Genomic DNA, 17,690 nt, shown 5'->3' on the forward strand with positions numbered 1-17,690 from the left:
TCCTTGCTTCATTCTTTCTCTCACACTTTAATTCACTAAGTTGTAAATGTCTGAAATCATTCTCGGTGAATAACGCTGGACCATTCGGAAAGTTTGCAGCTGAGAGCTGGACCCTCGTCATCACCAAGCACTTTGTCACTGAGACAGAGTAACCCATGGTTACTGAGCTCAGATCAGTTAAGGGGCAGAGAGCCTCCCCTTCTCACTGCTCTATAAAAGAGACCCGCAAAGGGACCCTACCAGCTTCTAGCTCTCAGCCTGGGGGAGCGCGTGGGAAGCAAAGCCCAGACCTGCGGAGCAGAAAGCACCAGCTGCAGAGGCAAGGCCGGCATGGCTCCCACTTTCAAACTTCAGTGTCACTTCATTCTGATCTGCCTGATGGCTCTAAGAGGGGAGAGCCGGTACCTGGAGGTGAGCGATTACCCGGTTGACCCATCACACCTTCCTGTGGTGAGTGTCCAGCCTTGGGGGTGGGCAGGCTGCCTCTGCTCTCAGACATGTTTTGGTTAGCTCTTTCTTCCCATTTACTGTGTCCCCTCTCCTCTGGTTTCCCCTGGGTCTTCCTCCCTGCCTCTTCCTCCTTCCCTCTGGTCCCTGGGCATACCCTGGTCTGATGGGAAAGGTCTAAACCTTCCCGTCTTCTCCGGACCCGGGAGACATTGACCCGGTCACTTTATTCTCTTTGCCGCGGGGCAGGGAGGGTGCCTTGCTTCTGGTCCCCCTTCCCCCTCCTTGAACTTTTGCGGACTGACTGATTTTCCTGGCCAGCTGCGGGAAGCTGTGGACTACGACCCTTTCCTACTCTTCAGCGCCAACCTGAAGCGGGAGCTGCCGGGGGAGCAGCTGTACCGCCGCGCTATGCGTGAGTCGGGGCTGCCTGGCTGGCGTCCGTCCGCGGGCAGCGGGGAGGTGGGGATTGTTGAGGACCGCGGGGGGCGCAATTCCCATGGCTAAGGGTCAGTCCGAGGAGTCGCACTGGGGCGAGATGGGGTGACGCACCCGGAGCGCGGGAGCGGGGCGCAGCCGAAGCTGGGAGTCAGGGCGCGAGCGGAGAGGGGCTGCCGGGTGCCGCCGCAGTGGCTGCAACCCGGGACCCCCAATCCCGCTGCCCTCCCCCCCCCCCCGCCCCCCAGGGTGCCTGGACATGCTGAGCCTCCAGGGCCAGTTCACCTTCACCGCCGACCGGCCTCAGCTGCACTGCGCCGCCTTCTTCATCGCAGAGCCCGAGGAGTTTATCACCATCCACTACGAACTGGTCTCCATCGACTGTGAGAGCGGGGACTTCCTGAAGGTGAGGCGCCCCCGCCAGGCGCAGCCCCAGCCGCGGGGCAAGGGAGGGGTCATGGCCAGGACGCTGCGCCCTAGCGTGGAGAGCCGGCGACGCTCGTAATTAGTTGCTCCGGTGGTGCAGGAGTGGGAGAGGCGCAGTCCGGGACCCCCGCGCAGCGTGTAGCTCGCCCCACTCCCAGAAGGGCGAGTGCCTTGGTCTTCCAGTGGTTTAAATTCATCCCTGTGCGCTCTCGGTCCCGGGCGCTTCCAAAGACTAGAACTCGTGGCGCGAACCACTGTGTTGCAATGGGGAGCAGGTGAAAAGGGGTACAAACCAACTAGTACGAGCCCTCGGGTCCGCCGAACCCGAGGTCCTGATTAGAAGGCGACCTCACATGTCTGAGATCTGAGCCCGCCTTGCTCCTGCTGGTCCCTTTCTCTGTGGAGCTGTTTCAGGCTCCCAGACGCTGTCTTCAATGCCTGGGTGACCTGATTTTGGAGCAGAAGGGCACTGGCTGCAGGGAAGGTTGCTGAGAAGGAATCTAGTCTGAGGCAGGTGGGAGGCGCGGAAAAGTCCCCACTCCCCGTTCTCCATGAGTCTAACGGGTCAGCTTGGGATGGATGCTGGACTTCTCCAGTCCAGTTAAAATGAATATGATTAAAATCCCAAAGTGGAATTATTTTGGAACCTGTCAAACGCCGTAGAAGAGGACTGATCTGGTGAAATAATTTGTAGCTGGTAATTTTACTAACGTGAACTAGGTTGGACTCATTAAATTGGAGACCTGTGGTGATTTTAAGAGTAAAGTCAATAGACTCTGACCTTTTGTCCAGCCAACTACAAACTTCCACAAGTGAAGGAAAAAATTCCAAACTTGCATACCAGCCATTATCGTCTAAGTGTTAAAGTAGTTCTTGATATTTTAATATGTGATAAGAGTAAAAAAAATGAGGAAAATGGGTGTGTATAACCATCGGCAGGTAGGTAAAGTTGCTGCCCCAGTTTTTCCTCTTGCTATTTTTGAGAAATTTTGTTCATATTTTAATGAGGAAAGAGAAAAACTGAAACCCAAATTATGTTCCTGTGGAATTCTTCTGAAGGTAGGATGTGTGGAAAATATGACCAACACAAAAATGTATATCGTCTGTAGTTTCATTTACCAAGGTGGCTGAAATGATAAAGTATAAGAAAGTTTATTTACTTTGGAAATGTTAGAGTTTATAAAGGGGAAAAAAGCAATAATTAAATAATAATGTGACTTGCAAACAACCCTCACAGTCAAAATATATACAAATAGAAGGGGGGTGCAGGGGGGTGTGGGCTGTCTATTCCTCACTTATGACCGAAGGCCCGTGGCTGGATAACCTTTTCCCCCTTTTCAACACACCTGTGACTTCAGGAGTTGATGAAAGTGATCATCTTTGTCTGTATTTTTTGTTGGAAGGTATTTGATGGTTGGATTCTCAAGGGGGAGAAGTTCCCCAGTTCCCAGGATCACCCTCTCCCCATGACTGAGCGGTACATAGATTTCTGTGAGAGTGGTCTTAGCAGAAGGAGCATCAGATCCTCCCAGAACGTGGCCATGATCTTCTTCCGGGTCCATGAACCAGGAAATGGGTTCACATTAACCATAAAGACAGATCCTAACCTCTTTCGTAAGTGGACTAAATGTCTTCTTAGTTGGAAGGCAGGACTTGGGGGGAGAGAGTGTCAGTTATGCTTTTCAAAGGTAGCATCATTGCACAGACTTAAGAAATTTGAAGCGAGGAAGGATTTGAATGGAAATTCTTTTGTAATTAGAAATAACCTAAAGGATATTTCCAATTCATTATCATGAAAATCAAAGCAGTTTTTAATTTATTTACCAGGCTAGGTAAGATACTAATTTATGATGGCTGGAATTCTATTTTTTCTCCAGTCTTATTCTGATCTCCTGGGCTACTACAATGTATTCAGTGACAAACTTTAATCCCTCCAAGTCATTCCATTGATCTCGATAAGCTTGAGGGATCAGATATGAAATTGCAGTCCTACAGATATTTAGGTGAAGGCTGAAAGACTACATATCTGGGATGTGTAGACAGATTTCATGCCCTGAGCAGAGGGCTGGACCAGAGGACCTCGACATTGCCTTCTGAGTCTGAACCCATTGCTCTAATTTAGTTCATTTCTGGTGGATACACAAATAGATGCTATAAAGCTGAATAGCCCAGGCCTAAAACACGTGATCTTAATCAGAATGAGTTCATCTGTTTATTATTTCTTCCCCATTAAGAGGAAAATGTTTATAAAAAAATCAGGAAAACATTCATTTTTGGTTGTATACAATAGTATTATTAACAGTTCATGTGGTTGAAGAATGGGGCCTACCTAATCTGCCAAAAAATAATGTACGGACTGATCTCCCAAATTTTGTTTTTAAAAAACAAAAAAGAAGCTTTTTGAAGGAAGCCCCCCAAAATGGCTGTTTCTGAGGACTGGAGGAGAATAACACTAGAGGACAACATGAACTGTTTCTCCTATATCCTGTTTGCTTAGAGATCAGAAACCTTCTAGAATCATCAAGGAATTTCAGTTCTTTTTGAAATTAAGTGTAATTAAAGATATAAGATGGAAGCAAAAGGTAGTTCTGACATAGTCTGATCAATCAGAAACTTTTGTCCCATAACTGGCGAAAAAAAGTACAAACTCTGATGCTTCTAGTTTCATAGCTAGAAGAATAAATTTATTGTAAGTCTAGTCTTGAGATACAAAACAAAATTTCAGAAAGACTTGGGAGTAGATAAACATTTAAAATTTACCTATTAGTCAACTTATCACTTAACACCCAGGAAATATTTATCAGACATAAGCCTGCTTTGTATTTTTCTCAGCCTACTTTGTAACTAGTTTAATGTTTCTTCACTTTATTATCTCAAAAGTAACATGTAGCTCCAAGTTCAGTTAATAAAGGTTTCAGACAGACAGGGTTTGAGTTCTGGCCTTACCTTTAAGCCTTGATTCTTCCAGACTCCCAGCTTGAACTTGGACCCTAGTTAATGAAGTGTTCCTAGAACTTCTACCAGCTAGTGTTGTTTGGTTGGTTATTAATTTATGTCTTGTGAGTGTTATAAACAAGGTGACCCCCTGAGATTACGATCAGAAGTCCCCTTGCAGCCAGGGCCTCCTGACCATGTCCATACATCACTGGTGCTTTTTATTCCCCAACTCCTTCCTTTCTCCAAATCACCTTTGTGATAAGTACTCTCTTCTGGGCCACAAGCCCCTAGACCATGAATAGGAGCTTAGAATAAGGATGAGATAAATTTCTATAAAAGCCCAGCATACCAAGCAGTGAAAATGTGATTTTGTTTTCCTACAAAGCCTGCAATGTCATCTCCCAGACCCCAAATGGAAGGTTTACTTTGGTCGTGCCACATAAGCATCGCAACTGCAGCTTCTCCATCATTTATCCTGTGGTGATCAAAATATCTGATCTCACCCTGGGACACTTAAATGGTCTGCAATTAAAGGTGAGTTGCTTACTTGCTTCCCAGTCACTTCCTAAGACCTCAGCTTTCTCAGAGCCAAAGTAACTATACAGGGCAGATGTGGAGGAACTGGTGTAGTATGTCCTTCTGTTTGGCGGTTAGAACTCACACGAGCCTGCCCCCGCTGCTTTAATAAACTCCTCTTCTATTTCCGTTATACTGCCAGTTGCATGCTCAGGTGCCTCTTCTGACTACTTGAATACTTTTCTTGTGATGTTAGAAATGCTTTCAGTTGGCAAAGTTGTGACATATAATTACAATTGAACTCTCTTGTACTTGCCTCTTTTAAACAAAAATTATCTCCTAGCAGAACCTAGTGTGAGTCATCTCCACAGCTGTTTTTCTGATTATTGGAATTTTCTTTTGACATGAAGGAAGTATCTCATTGACAGACTGTGTTATGAAGGAATGCTAAGCATAGCATAAAATACAAAACTGGATTTTTATATTGCAAAATACAGTAAAGTTTTGAAGCGTTTTTTTGCATTACATTTAATTCCATACATTTTGTAACAAAACATTAGTTGAGACTCCCCATCAACTTCTTCCCCCATGAACTTCTGTATGCTGAGCTTGACCACATTTATTTGCACTGGTAGCTTGTTTCCTTTGAGTCATCCTCATTTCCTTTTATGTTCTCATATGCCTAGGTTAAGACAGCTCATGCATTTGCTGGCATCCAAGATAGTCATACTTCCTAATCAGAAAGATTGCAGTGAAAACCAAATAAATAGGATTAGGGCTGAGAAAAGCAGTAAATCCAATTTCATTTAAGCCCCAAATTCATAGGCCAGTGCCTATTTTTTAAAGTTGAACCTTAGTGGAAGAATAATCCTTTGATAAAGGCCAGGATAAGTGGATGTCTTTGGTTTAGCCCTATAGGCTTGAGATTTGTTTGTATGTCATTCTTGATGTTTAATATAGAAGGTGGCAAGTGTGATAGATTGAGAGATCTGCACTTTAGTTATCTTTGGCTACGAGGAGTATACTTGGTGCTTACCACTTAAACAAATGTGAAGCCTGCAGTGTTCTAGGTATCTATTGCTTTACGAAATATTCTTTGAGTGCTTACCATGTGCAAGGCATTCTTCTAGATGCAGGAAATTAGCAACGAACAAAACAGGTCCTACTCACATAGAACCTGTATTCTAGTGGGATGAGACAGGCAAAAGTATAATGTATTTCAAATAGTGGTGAGTGCCCTACAGAAAATGAAGCAGAGTGGTGGCTGGGGACAAGGGGGTAGAGTGAGGGGCAGGCAGCTACTTGAGATGAGATGGTCAAGAAAGAAATCTTTTGAGAAGGAGACATTTAAAGTGAGATTCAGTGATAGGTAAGAAGGAGCCAGCAGCCACAGGAAGAGCTGGGAACAGAGCAACAGTAGTGCAGAGGCTCAGAGGCAGGAATGGGCTTGCTGAGTTCTAGAAATGGAAAGAAGGAAAAGTAGAGGGGGAGTGGTATCATACAGCATCAGGCAGACAGGCAGGGCCAGGGGGTGGAGAGCCCAGCGGGTAATATTACAGAGTTTGAGTTTATTTTCAGTGGGAAACCACGGAAGGGGTTCAGGCAGGAAAGTGACATAATCCATTTGATTATGCTCAGGTGGGGTGAGAGTGATTGGGAATTGCTGGCCTCATGACCAAAGTAATTGACAAAGTCCACGATGGGAAGGAGACGGTTACCTAAAGGTCATTCTGGCTTCCATGAATGATGATGAATGGGCTGTAGGGGCCAGAGTGGTGCAGCAGTGCCCCTAAAAGGCCATTGTCATAGTCTAGGCAAGAGATGAGAGTGACTTGGTCCAGGGAGATAGAACATCAACAAAGAAATCTTGGGGGTTACTGTTGAGGAGCTGAACCCCAGAGGTCCCTACACAGCTCAGCTTCTGCCGTTGTTTATAAGAACAGCTGAGAGGTTTGGAAAGAGGAGAGGAAAGTCACTGAACGCCAAAAAGTACGTGCTCCCAACCTCCTTGTTTCTTGGTTTTGTTCCCTTCATTTTAGCTGCCATTTCTTCCCAACTTCTTATTTCCCATTTCTCTCTCCTGAGCCTGCCTTTTCCCCTTCACCTCCTCCTGTGAAATTTGGAACCTACAGAACCAGGTGGAATGTTTAGTCTAAGACGTGTTCCCCCTGGACACCCTCTGCTCAAGGGAAAGGCAATTACATTTTTTTCCCTTTACCTCTCAATGGCTTATTCAACTCTTCCTACAAGAAAATGAGCCCTGTACACAGTGGGGCTAACTAACCCTCTATTTCATCATTGATGAAATTACGTGTAAAATACCTAAGCATAGAACCCGGGACAGAGTAGGTGCTTTAAATATATATACCCACACCTGCTTCCTTTCATTGGTCAAAGAGTTGCTGTTGTATGATTTTCTATCGGTTGTTTAGTTCCAGCTGCATTTCAATATCTTCCAAATGTGGGACTGTGTGCGCTTATGTATGTGTGTGTTTTACATTCTCTGTTTTAGATTTTGGTCCCTATGGAGCGTGGTCTATCTGTTTAGCTTCTAAGCACCTTGCCACATTCCGCTAGATCTCTTGATGGCTACGTCTCACGAAGAAGAGGATCACGGGCAAAACTGGCTGTATAATTTGTGGGGGGACAGTAAAAAATGAAAATACAGGGGCCTTATTTTAAAATGATTAGGAATTTCAAAATGGGGACAGCAGAGCATTAAGCCGAGCACTAGGCCTTGTAAGTGTGAGCCCTGTGGGCACGGGTGGCACGATCACAAGGCCAGGCCTGATCGCGGGAAACGGGTGGCCCAAACGGTGACATTTGGGGCTGAGAGGGGGTCTGCTTTGTTTGCGTGGGAAAGTGAAGCACGGGAATTGCTGTGGATGACACAGTGTGGAAAAGATGAAGGGAAGCAGGAAAAGGTGGTTACAGTGCATCACACAAAGTCTTAAGGCTACACACTTATTTTGAGTAGCTTGAAATAAGTTTATTTTAGTTGGAAGGAGAAAGTTGATGGTAACTCTAGCTAATTTGAGCCCCAAATGAGGGGTCTCTTCTTTTTTTAATATTCTTGTAACTAGTCTAAATCCTTATCAGTAGAAAGGATAAGAATTGTCTCAATAGCAGAAAAAGTCTTTTATAAAGAAGAGGAAAGGACTTCCCTGGTGGCACAGTGGTTGAGAGTCCGCCTGCCGATGCAGGGGATGCGGGTTCGTGCCCCGGTCTGGGAGGATCCCACGTGCCTCTCGGCTGGGCCCGTGAGCCATGGCCGCTGAGCCTGCGCGTCCGGAGCCTGTGCTCCGCAGCGGGAGAGGCCGCAGCAGTGAGAGGCCCGCGTTCTGCAAAAAAAAAAAAAAAAAACTCTGACTGCATGCATGAAGAAATTCAAATAATTCATTGTGTATGTCCAAATGATTTAAAAAGCAAAGCATTTTCAGACTCAATTTTCATATATTGTATATGGAGTTTACAGATTCCAATTTCATCATTCTAGTCCTTGAGCTTATAAAAAAATGTTTTTTAAATGCACATACATTTTTTAAAATGATTACCCAACCGATTTAGAAAAGCAATTCCTATGATTTTTTTTTTTTCTTTAAAAAGTCTTACTTCCCAGAGTCCTGGATGTTAAATTAAATGGCGCTGCCAGGATGTCTACAGCTGACTGAATTCACCAACTTGCCATTGGTCCAATGGTTTGACTTCCTTAATTGGTTTAAATACATCTGCCTCTGCTGCTTTATTCTCTTAGAAGTCCTCAGCAGGTTGTGTGGGAATAGGAGATTTTGTGGAGCTGCTGGGAGGAACTGGACTCGACCCTTCCAAGATGATGCCTTTAGCCGATCTCTGCTATCCTTTTCACGGCCCTGGTAAGATATTTCTTTGATTATTATTTATGTGCCTATTAAGATTGTTTCCTTAAATAAAATGCCTCAAATTTTTTATACATGGGAGGGAAAGTTCCACCAAAAAAACTTCGATTTTGCACATTGAGCAACTGTGAGGATTTTGCATTTGAGCCTAGGCACAGTATCAAGAATGCATGACCACAATATCTGACACTGCGAGAAAAACTTATGAAGTAACAAGGTTGCGTGTTTAAGGTTTGCCCTAAGTACGACTATGAAAAAGACAAAGCTTTTTGGTTCTGTGCTCTGTCCACCTTCTTGAAGGTCCCTGCTTTCCTCCTCTCGAGACTAAAGATTTTACTGACTGAAAACCGTTGTTCAAATAGTGGATGTATCGTCAATTAGTAATAGTATAAAAATGGAGTAATATCTAAATAACTTTACCATACATATGCATATGTGTGTGTATTACTCATAGTAAATATTGATACATTAGAAGGTGATACGCTTTATTAGAAATTCTCAGAACTGCTGAACGTCCCCAACTTCTAGCAGCAACACCAGCCTCTGAAAGACCACTGCAAAACAGAGGTAAATTCTGAGATCTAAAAGTGGTCACGGGTAATAAAAGACCTGGTTCTCGCCAAACAGAATCAGGTCTTCTTTGTTAAAGATAAGTGAAGCTTTTCCATTTGATTATGCTCGGGTGGGGTGAGGAGGGTGGGAATTGCTGACTAGTGACCAAATTAATTAACGAAATCCAAGTGTTGGGGGAGAGGGTTACATAAAACATTTCTGTAAAGGTCACTCCTGTATCTGTACTTCTGATGCAGGAACCAGTGATTATCTTTTAAGAGACAGAAGTCAAACAGAAGAACAGTCTTTCATCCCTTACCATAGCCCCCTTCCTCTTTTTAAGCACACATCACTAACCAACTAATGAAGCTGCAAGTCAGACAGCCTTTTGATCAGCTGTTACCTGTTTTAATTAAAGCCAGGTCTGCCAACCAGTATTTTCTCTCTCTGAGCTAATGCTGGGAACTTAATAAACAAAATCTCTCTGAAATAGAATTAATGTACACAGGTCAAGGGAAAAGATGTCTAAAAACCCACTTTGCTAAAAGCTTGAGGGTTAGTTTATACTAATTTACACCTGAGCCCTGGTTTAAACCAGTGCATCATGGCTTCTCTCCCTTTCTGTGTGCTCTCAGAGGCACTGGATCCTTCCAGGCTGACGGAGAGCACCTGTGAGGAGCTGCGTTTGAGCTGGGTAAAAAGATTAGATTAAGAACTGAAGCACACTCATGCCTTAAAATTTAGATAATTGAAGCCATAGTAATTCTGGTGCATGAATTATATGATTTGGTTTCAAAGGGTGTGGCTAAGGCCAAAAAACCACTTTTGCCTGTATTATTTAGATAATTGAAACCAGTCTTAAGGTAATGTGAAGGCTTGAATTATCTGACTCACTGGTTCATGTTAGACTTCACTTTTTTCTTGAATTCACCATGTTTTCATGAGCCCCTCTTAAGTCGTTCAGACAATGAAGAACTCTTAGGTATCCTGCCCTTTACAATGGATTGTATTAGGAATTACGTCAAATAATAAATGATATGCACATTAACTAAAGGAAATAAGTCACGTTATGTCAATTAAAGTTAAGAGTAAGATCAGAAAAGAATGGCCTTGCAAACAATTTAAAGAAAATTAGGGACTTCCCTGGTGGCGCAGTGGTTAAGAATCCACCTGCCAATGCAGGGGACACGGGTTCGAGCCCTGGTCCGGGAAGATCCCACATGCCACGGAGCAACTAAGCCTGTGCGCCACAACCACTGAGCCTGTGCTCTAGAGCCAGCGAGCCACAACTTCTGAGCCCACGTGCCACAACTACTGAAGCCTGCATGCCTGGAGCTGTGCTCCACAACAAGAGACGCCACCGTAGTGAGAAGCCCGTGCACTGCAAGGAAGACCCAACACAGCCAAAAATAAATGAATTTATTTTAAAAACTTTAAAAAATTAACTTTGGACTTCCTCACAGAAGCTTAGCCTAGACTCCCTGGTGCTTATATTAAAATAATTATAGGGTTTATATTTATTATGTCTCCAAATTGACTTTTACCTAAATAACTCTATCTGGCTGTTTTACTTCATTTAAACCCAGGTGCATGTTTGTGAAGTACCTGTTATACAAGGTTAATAACATTTCTCAGAATTTAGGCCTTATAGAGACAACGTGGGGAAAAAAAGATTGAGAAAATTAAAACAGCAGAAAGGATTATTGTAGGGCAGATAAATCTTGCCTCAGGAACCAGATTGAGGCAGAAGAAATAAAACAGAAGTAATTTTTAATAAAAATGCTGAGTTTCACAAAACAGAAACAGGTACAGAGAACAAACAGATAGTTGCTAGAAGGGAGGGGAGTGGGGAATGAAAAGAAAAAAAAAAGGTAACTATGTGAGGTAATGAATGTTGATTAGCTTGATTATGGTGATCATTTCACAATGTATATTTATATAAAACCATCATGTTGTACACCTTAAATATATACAATTTCTGTCAACTATACCTCAATAAACCTGAAAAAAAATTTTTGAAGAATGCCTTAAACACACACACAGTTTCAGTATATAACTGCTCAGGCACATCTGTCCTAGAAGATACATAAATGTTGCCAGATGCTTATAAAAATAATGAATAAGATTGGATTTAAGAAAAGTAAGGATATCAAAAGCCATTCCATATAAGAAGTACAGAAAAAAATTAGAGCTAAAAAGTACAGGTGAACAATAGAACAAAAATGAGTATACTTAGTGTATGTCTAAACCACGCAAATGATATTTTTGTTTATATGTAAAACAGAATTATTACTGAGACTCAGAAAATAATAAATAGGTGATATTTTTAGTCTACATAAATGTCCCGCAATACACTCCATCCTTCAGCCCTGCCCACTAAATGCCACTCACACCCCCAGATATAACCAAAACCTGCCTCTGCAAATTCCCAACCTGTCCCTAGAGGGCGGCACTGCCCCCCTGAGGACACAACTAGAGCAAAGGTGCAGCAGGTCGGATGCTTGCCTTCCTCTGCCTTCACCACCAAAGCTTTGCAGGTAAGAGAACATAAAAAGCACAAGGAGATATCTTCTTACCTCTTTGCAGCCAGTTTTGTTTGACTAACAGTGTTCTTGCACATGAGGAGAAAGGCTGAGCTTAATTTCACTATTCTACAATTAATTATACAGTTGACCCTTGAACAACAGTGGTTTGAACTGCGGGGGCCCACTTATAGGCGGAGTTTTTTCAATAGTAGATACTACAGTACTACACGATCCTAGGTTGGTTGAACCCAAGAATGTGGAACCTCGGATCTGGAGGAACCGTGGCTCTGGAGGGAAGACTATAAATTATAGGCAGATTTTCGCCTGTGGGGAGGGTCCTCACCCCTAACGCCCCACGCACCCCCCACGTCATTCAAGGTCAGCTGTACATTATAAGAATGAGAACAAACACGTTTCACTTGATGGCAGATGCTTGGTTTGAGTACATGAGAGGAAGCTACATCCCCTTGCTTTCTTCGTGTTTAAATGATCTCGTGGACAGAAATGGTTTGACTGTGTCCTTTCTAACCTGCTGGGAAACTTTTACTTTTTCCGTGAATTATAGCCCAGATGAAAATTGGCTGTGACAACACGGTGTTGCGCATGGTCTCCAGTGGAAAACATGTAAATCGTGTGACTTTTGAATACCGCCAGCTGGAACCATACGAACTGGAAAACCCGAATGGAAACAGTATCCAGGAATTCTGTTTGTCTACTCTTTGAAGAACCAAGCCAATGATTTCCATGCTGCTAGCTAAGGGAGTTTTTAATGGCCGTTATATATGATTTTGATGAGCAGCTAGTTAAGAACCTTTCATACAAATCAGTATTCCCAACCTTGAGTACATATCACACACACTAATTTTTGTACCTTGCTTCTTTTTCATTTGTAAGATATAAATGACCACGTGGCAGAAAATAAGCCCTCTCCCCGACCCCAGTAGAAAACCAGTTTCCAGTAATTCTTTGATATGCTACCAACCTGAACTGGTAAGACAAGTGCAATGAAAACTTGTATCTCAAGGGAAAATACTACAAAGAACTAAAAATGTTAGTGCTCTTATCAGTTTTATGACAGAAAACGCATGTCCGTGTGTACCAAAGTAGTTGCATCTATTTATTTTCTGCTTATTATTCTGTTTACAGTAGAGAATACTTGTAGCTAGTATTATTTATTGATTTGTAACAACTTGTTTTTAACAGACATTTGTAGCATGTAAAACACTTTGCATCCATAAATCCGAACATGAATAAACATATTCAGAATGTTGGCACCTCAACATCCTGCTTTGTTTTCCTGAGTAGTTCCTTCCCTTATTACCATCAGAAAATAATGTTCTCAGGTGGTACAGCATCAAATGCTGAACTAAATCATTTTAGACTTCTTAGAGCTCCAAGAACCCTGGGTCGTTAAGTAGGATTATTTAGGGCAGAAGGTAAAATTGCAGTGTTTGAACAAACAACACTAACCAGTTGGTGGTGATAGGGAAGCAGGATATGGGGATCCCTCTTCCACTGTCCTCCAAGAAAACTGAGAATACATGTCTTTGTCACAGTAAAGAGTGTACTTTTCAACAGGGACAACAAAGGCCTTAAACTCTCATAGACATAATTTGCAGAAACCTGAGTACTTTTTTGGTACTGAAGGCAGTTTACTGTTGACTGAACCTTGTCCACGTTTGGCTTGCGACCAAGCATGTGGTCTGTAAAAGACACCTTGGGGTCAAAAATGAGGCCCTGAGGAACAAAGGAAATACTCCTAAGTGAATAGTCCTCTTTACTTTGAATTAATGGATGGAAGCTGCGAACTGTTCCATAATTAATGGCTTGATTCTGATTCCCCAAACATATTTAAGATAATTTTATAATGCAATGTACTGGAATCCCATACACTGGGCTTGTTAACAAAATCTGAAAACCAAGCAGAAAGAAAAATAGTTGACTGAAAGTGCTAAAAATACCCAGGATTGAGACAAATTTTGTCTCAGTAGTTATTTTGGAATGAGTGGATACTTTAGCAAATGAATGAATAAATGCCTGAATGGATAGACGGATAAATGCTGGGATAAAGGCTGGGATGAATGAATAAATGTCTGAACATATGGCTGTATAATTCCTGACTAGTTACATAAGATGCTGGATTTCTTATTTCATAGAAAATAAATTCTGTGTAGTTGAACCCTTTTATCTTTTTCATAGTCTTTCTAGCAACCAAAGAGTTAATGCAGTCACATATCACAATCTGAAGTTTCTGGTTCTTAACCCTTATGATCCCCTCATGCTGAGTAGAGAAAATAAGTGGTCTTAAGTCAGGAGGCAAGTATTTTTACCATGGAAGTTAGGACAACTTGCTTTTGTTCCTAAGGGACATTTTGCAAGCTACTTAGCCTCTCTGCCCTAAAATGGGTGGGACTCTGGTCCCTAAGGTTTCTTCTTATTCTGCAGTCATTTATTTGTGACATACAAGACTTCAGAGCTTGTTATTGCATATTTGTGTATGTTCTTTGAGAGGAAGTGAACTGTCTGTGACTTATTCTTTGGAGATCCATGACTCAGTCTTCATTCCAAAAGGATAGGGCAGCTTTCTGGAAACAAAATGGTAGATGAGATCTCTGGAGGGAAGTGCAAGAAAGTATCTTTGCTGACACCTCCTTTAAGCAAGCAAAATGTGATATGAAATTTTGGCCAGGGCTTCCCTGGTGACGCAGTGGTTGAGAGTCCGCCTGCCAATGCAGGGGACACGGGTTTGTGCCCCGGTCCGGGAAGATCCCACATGCCACGGAGTAGCTGGGCCCATGAGCCATGGCCGCTGAGCCTGCGCGTCCGGAGCCTGTGCTCCGCAACGAGAGAGGCCACAACAGTGAGAGGCCCACGTACCGCAAAAAAAAAAAAAAATTTTGGCCAAATTTGACTTTCTAAAAAAGTCAGTATGCATAGTAACTAAGGTGATCGATTCTGTAGCCAGACCTCTTTGAATCCCAGCTCTGCCACTTACTTGAGCAAGTCATAAGTCTGTATTGCTCAGTTTTTAATCTGTAAAATTGGAGTAATAAAGATTTTTGGCAAGATTGAGTGTTTAAATGTATTTAAAGCCCCAGAACTGTGTCTTGTATATGTCAGCTGTCACTTTTATTATTATTTCTCACTTGTAAGCAAGTATGCTGTCCCAGGTCCTCCCTACTCTGAGAGGGGCATTTGCTTTATGCTCTGAAGGGTTTGTACTGATTCAATTGTCCTGTTTCATCCCAGGACATTGTGAGGAAGATAGGGTTAGTTAGGGTTGTTTTCTGGGACCCAGAAGCAGAGTAAGGTTACTGGTAACATTTGAGGGTAGATCATGGCAGGGCTTAGCTGGTTCCCATGTGCATCTCCTCCCAGCTGACCCTATCTGTAGTCTCTGAACTGCTCCAGGACCAATGCTGACCTTGGACAGGAGGAATTTGAACAGCTCTTGTCCACCATGCTGGTTATGAAGGAGTCACTTCACAAATGATCTGCCTTGACTGTCTACCCTTGTGCCCAGGCCCCACCTCTATAATATTCCTAGCTCTTGGTTATTTCATCCTAGCTCTTATCTGACCCTAATCTTATCCTCCCTTCCAAACCCCACATTTTCTAAATACTAAATGAGTGACTTAGCTCTACTACTGATCACTGAATTCCCAAATTCCTGCCGCTTCCGTGTCTGAAATTCTGAGTATGTTTGCTCATAGGTTTTATGTCACTGTGCCCATCCCGTCCTCTGGACACTTTTCTATCTCCTCTAAGCCTGCCTCTACTGCCACTGTCTTCCAGCCTATGATGTGTGGAATACATTGGTCAGCCTGTGATATTGGACTTTCTCCCAGTATCTAAATCATCATGTCTTCAACTCTTCCTGGCACTGCTGCTTTCAGTTAAGAGAATAAGGTAGAAATGCATTTTGTTCACCACAAGTTATACTTCTACCTCCTAAGTATGCAGCTAGACTACATTTTCCAACCTCCCTTACAGTTAGGTTTGGTTCTGTGACTGAATTTTGACTGAAGGAATGTGGGTAGAAATGATGCCCAACCCTCATATGATCCTCTGTACTTTCTTTCTCTTCCCCCATGTATTGGTAAGATACTGAGGTTCTAACAGAGGATTCCAAGTTCATACAAGGAGACAGAGCCATAGGATGCAAGGAGCCTGGATCCTGCTTTGTAGTTTTTTTTTTCCTCAGGAAATATATTTGACATAGGATAAATTTTTGTGACAAAGATTCTTCCAGGGCTTCCCTGGTGGCACAGTGGTTAAGAATCCTCCTGCCAATGCAGGGGATACGGGTTCGAGCCCTGGTCTGGGAAGATCCCACATGCCACGGAGCAGCTGGGCCTGTGCGCCGCAACTACTGAGCCTGTGCTCTAGAGCCCATGAGCCACAACTACTGAGCCCATGTGCCACAACTACTGAGGCCTGCATACCCAGGGCCCGTGCTCCACAACAAGAGAAGCTGCCACAATGAGAAGCCCACGCACCACAATGAAGAGTAGCCCCTGCTCGCCACAACTAGAGAAAGCCCGCACGCAGCAACAAAGACCCAATGCAGCCAAAAATAAATAAATAAAATAAATAAATTTATTTTAAAAAAAAAGATTCTTCCAGATCTCTCCCAACTTCAAACTTTCCTTTCTTGCTATTTTAATAGGGAGGCAACATTACCAGAGTTTGCCTGCAAGATAGACTCTTCATGAAAGAAAAATAAAGATTTGATGGACAGGGTCTACTTGAAGGCAGTTCACTTATGTGCTTAACAAGACCTGATAGAGAGTTGTGAATACGAGCTCTTATTGTGGGGTAATCACATGAAAATATATCTGAATACACTCATCTCTGTGCTGTGGAGTATTTCAGAAGAGAGCAACAATTTTGTATGTTCAAAGAAGCAGACTGAATGGTCTCAGTTTTAAGAGGTCATTTGTAGTAGATTACCATCCATTTTTCTCTTTGCTTTTAAAAGTATTTTCTTCATGTGTTAAGACAAACTGTACAGAGAAAGAAAAAGCAGAGAGGCAAGAGAGAAAATATGGATAAGAGAAAGAAGGCTTGATTAGACGGTTTGAAAATGTTGTGAAAATCGGGGTCTTCAAATTGGACTCTGGGTTTTGCTCTTGGTAACAACAGTGTACTCAATCCCTCTGTGCTGAAAAACAGAAAATGAGAAATGTTTTGTGCTTTAAGGAGAAGACTTAATATCAATACTAGGACATACAGCTGGTTAAGTTAGACAGAACTGTGATTTTTGTAACTAGATCAGTTATCAGGTATTGGGGTTTCCTAGTAAGAAGATGGACTCCCCCCTCCCAACTCCCCTCCTCTCTCCAGTTTTCTGAAGTATAAAAAAATGTGTCCTGTGCTATTAATTATTCAGAGGTGATCAAGCCAGCAAAGCCAAGCAAAGTAGATGGCTGCCTATGTGGTGTGATTTGAGGGACAGTGAAAGACCCACTTGACAGAAAATAGCACCAAAATTCACACCCTCATAATCCTTGTTCTTTTTTTCTTTAAGATGTATTTTAATTAAGCAAGTAATTCATGAGTACTTTATTGCATTAAAACCTTGAGACCGTACAGAGGTAACTAGTTAATGAAGTGACTTCAAGTCAGTAATTAATTTGACCATACAAGGTTTCGCTAATCATTATTACATGACATAGAATTGGTAGGTGAGCTTTGAATAAAGGAGACTGTGGTGGGTGAAATCAAGAGTATGAGGTACTGAGAAGAAGATAGACTCAGAGGAACGTACCATTGAGGCTACTGGGAAGGCCAGCCAGGAACTGATGAAACCACCACCTTGCTGAGAGTTTGCAGGGGAGGCAAAAAGAAAACTTGCAATGGAGTTGGCTGTTGTCAAAGATAAACTTTGTGGCACTTCCTCAGTTTTGCCTGCGACCAGCTCAGGAGACACTCTTGCCTGTGGAGCATGGGTGGGACCAGAGATACAGCTTTA

At 42.8% G+C, this 17,690-nt stretch overlaps 1 protein-coding gene across 2 annotated transcripts; it reads left to right on the forward strand.

Moving 5' to 3' along the window:
* The first annotated feature begins 218 nt into the window (after positions 1-218).
* CRHBP (corticotropin releasing hormone binding protein) lies at positions 219-12,996 on the forward strand. Of its 2 annotated transcripts, none has more exons than XM_033852950.2 (7): positions 219-450; positions 769-862; positions 1,134-1,291; positions 2,715-2,925; positions 4,634-4,782; positions 8,519-8,636; positions 12,282-12,996. In XM_033852950.2, the coding sequence occupies exons 1-7, from the start codon at positions 331-333 to the stop codon at positions 12,437-12,439; spliced, it is 1,008 nt and encodes a 335-aa protein (XP_033708841.1). In that variant the 5' UTR covers positions 219-330; the 3' UTR covers positions 12,440-12,996. The 2 variants fall into 2 exon arrangements, with proteins under 2 accessions (XP_033708841.1, XP_033708842.1); XM_033852951.2 differs by having other exon boundaries at positions 225-411.
* Positions 12,997-17,690: the final 4,694 nt, after the last annotated feature.

Source organism: Tursiops truncatus, chromosome 3 (assembly GCF_011762595.2).
Source record: "Tursiops truncatus isolate mTurTru1 chromosome 3, mTurTru1.mat.Y, whole genome shotgun sequence".
NCBI lineage: Eukaryota > Metazoa > Chordata > Mammalia > Artiodactyla > Delphinidae > Tursiops > Tursiops truncatus.

Coding starts and splice junctions, on each gene's coding strand:
- CRHBP (XM_033852950.2), top strand. CDS start 331: ATGGCTCCCACTTTCAAACTTCAGTGTCACTTCATTCTGATCTGCCTG. Junction 2,926..4,633: donor GACAGATCCTAACCTCTTTC/GTAAGTGGACTA, acceptor TTTCCTACAAAG/CCTGCAATGTCATCTCCCAG. Junction 8,637..12,281: donor CTATCCTTTTCACGGCCCTG/GTAAGATATTTC, acceptor CGTGAATTATAG/CCCAGATGAAAATTGGCTGT.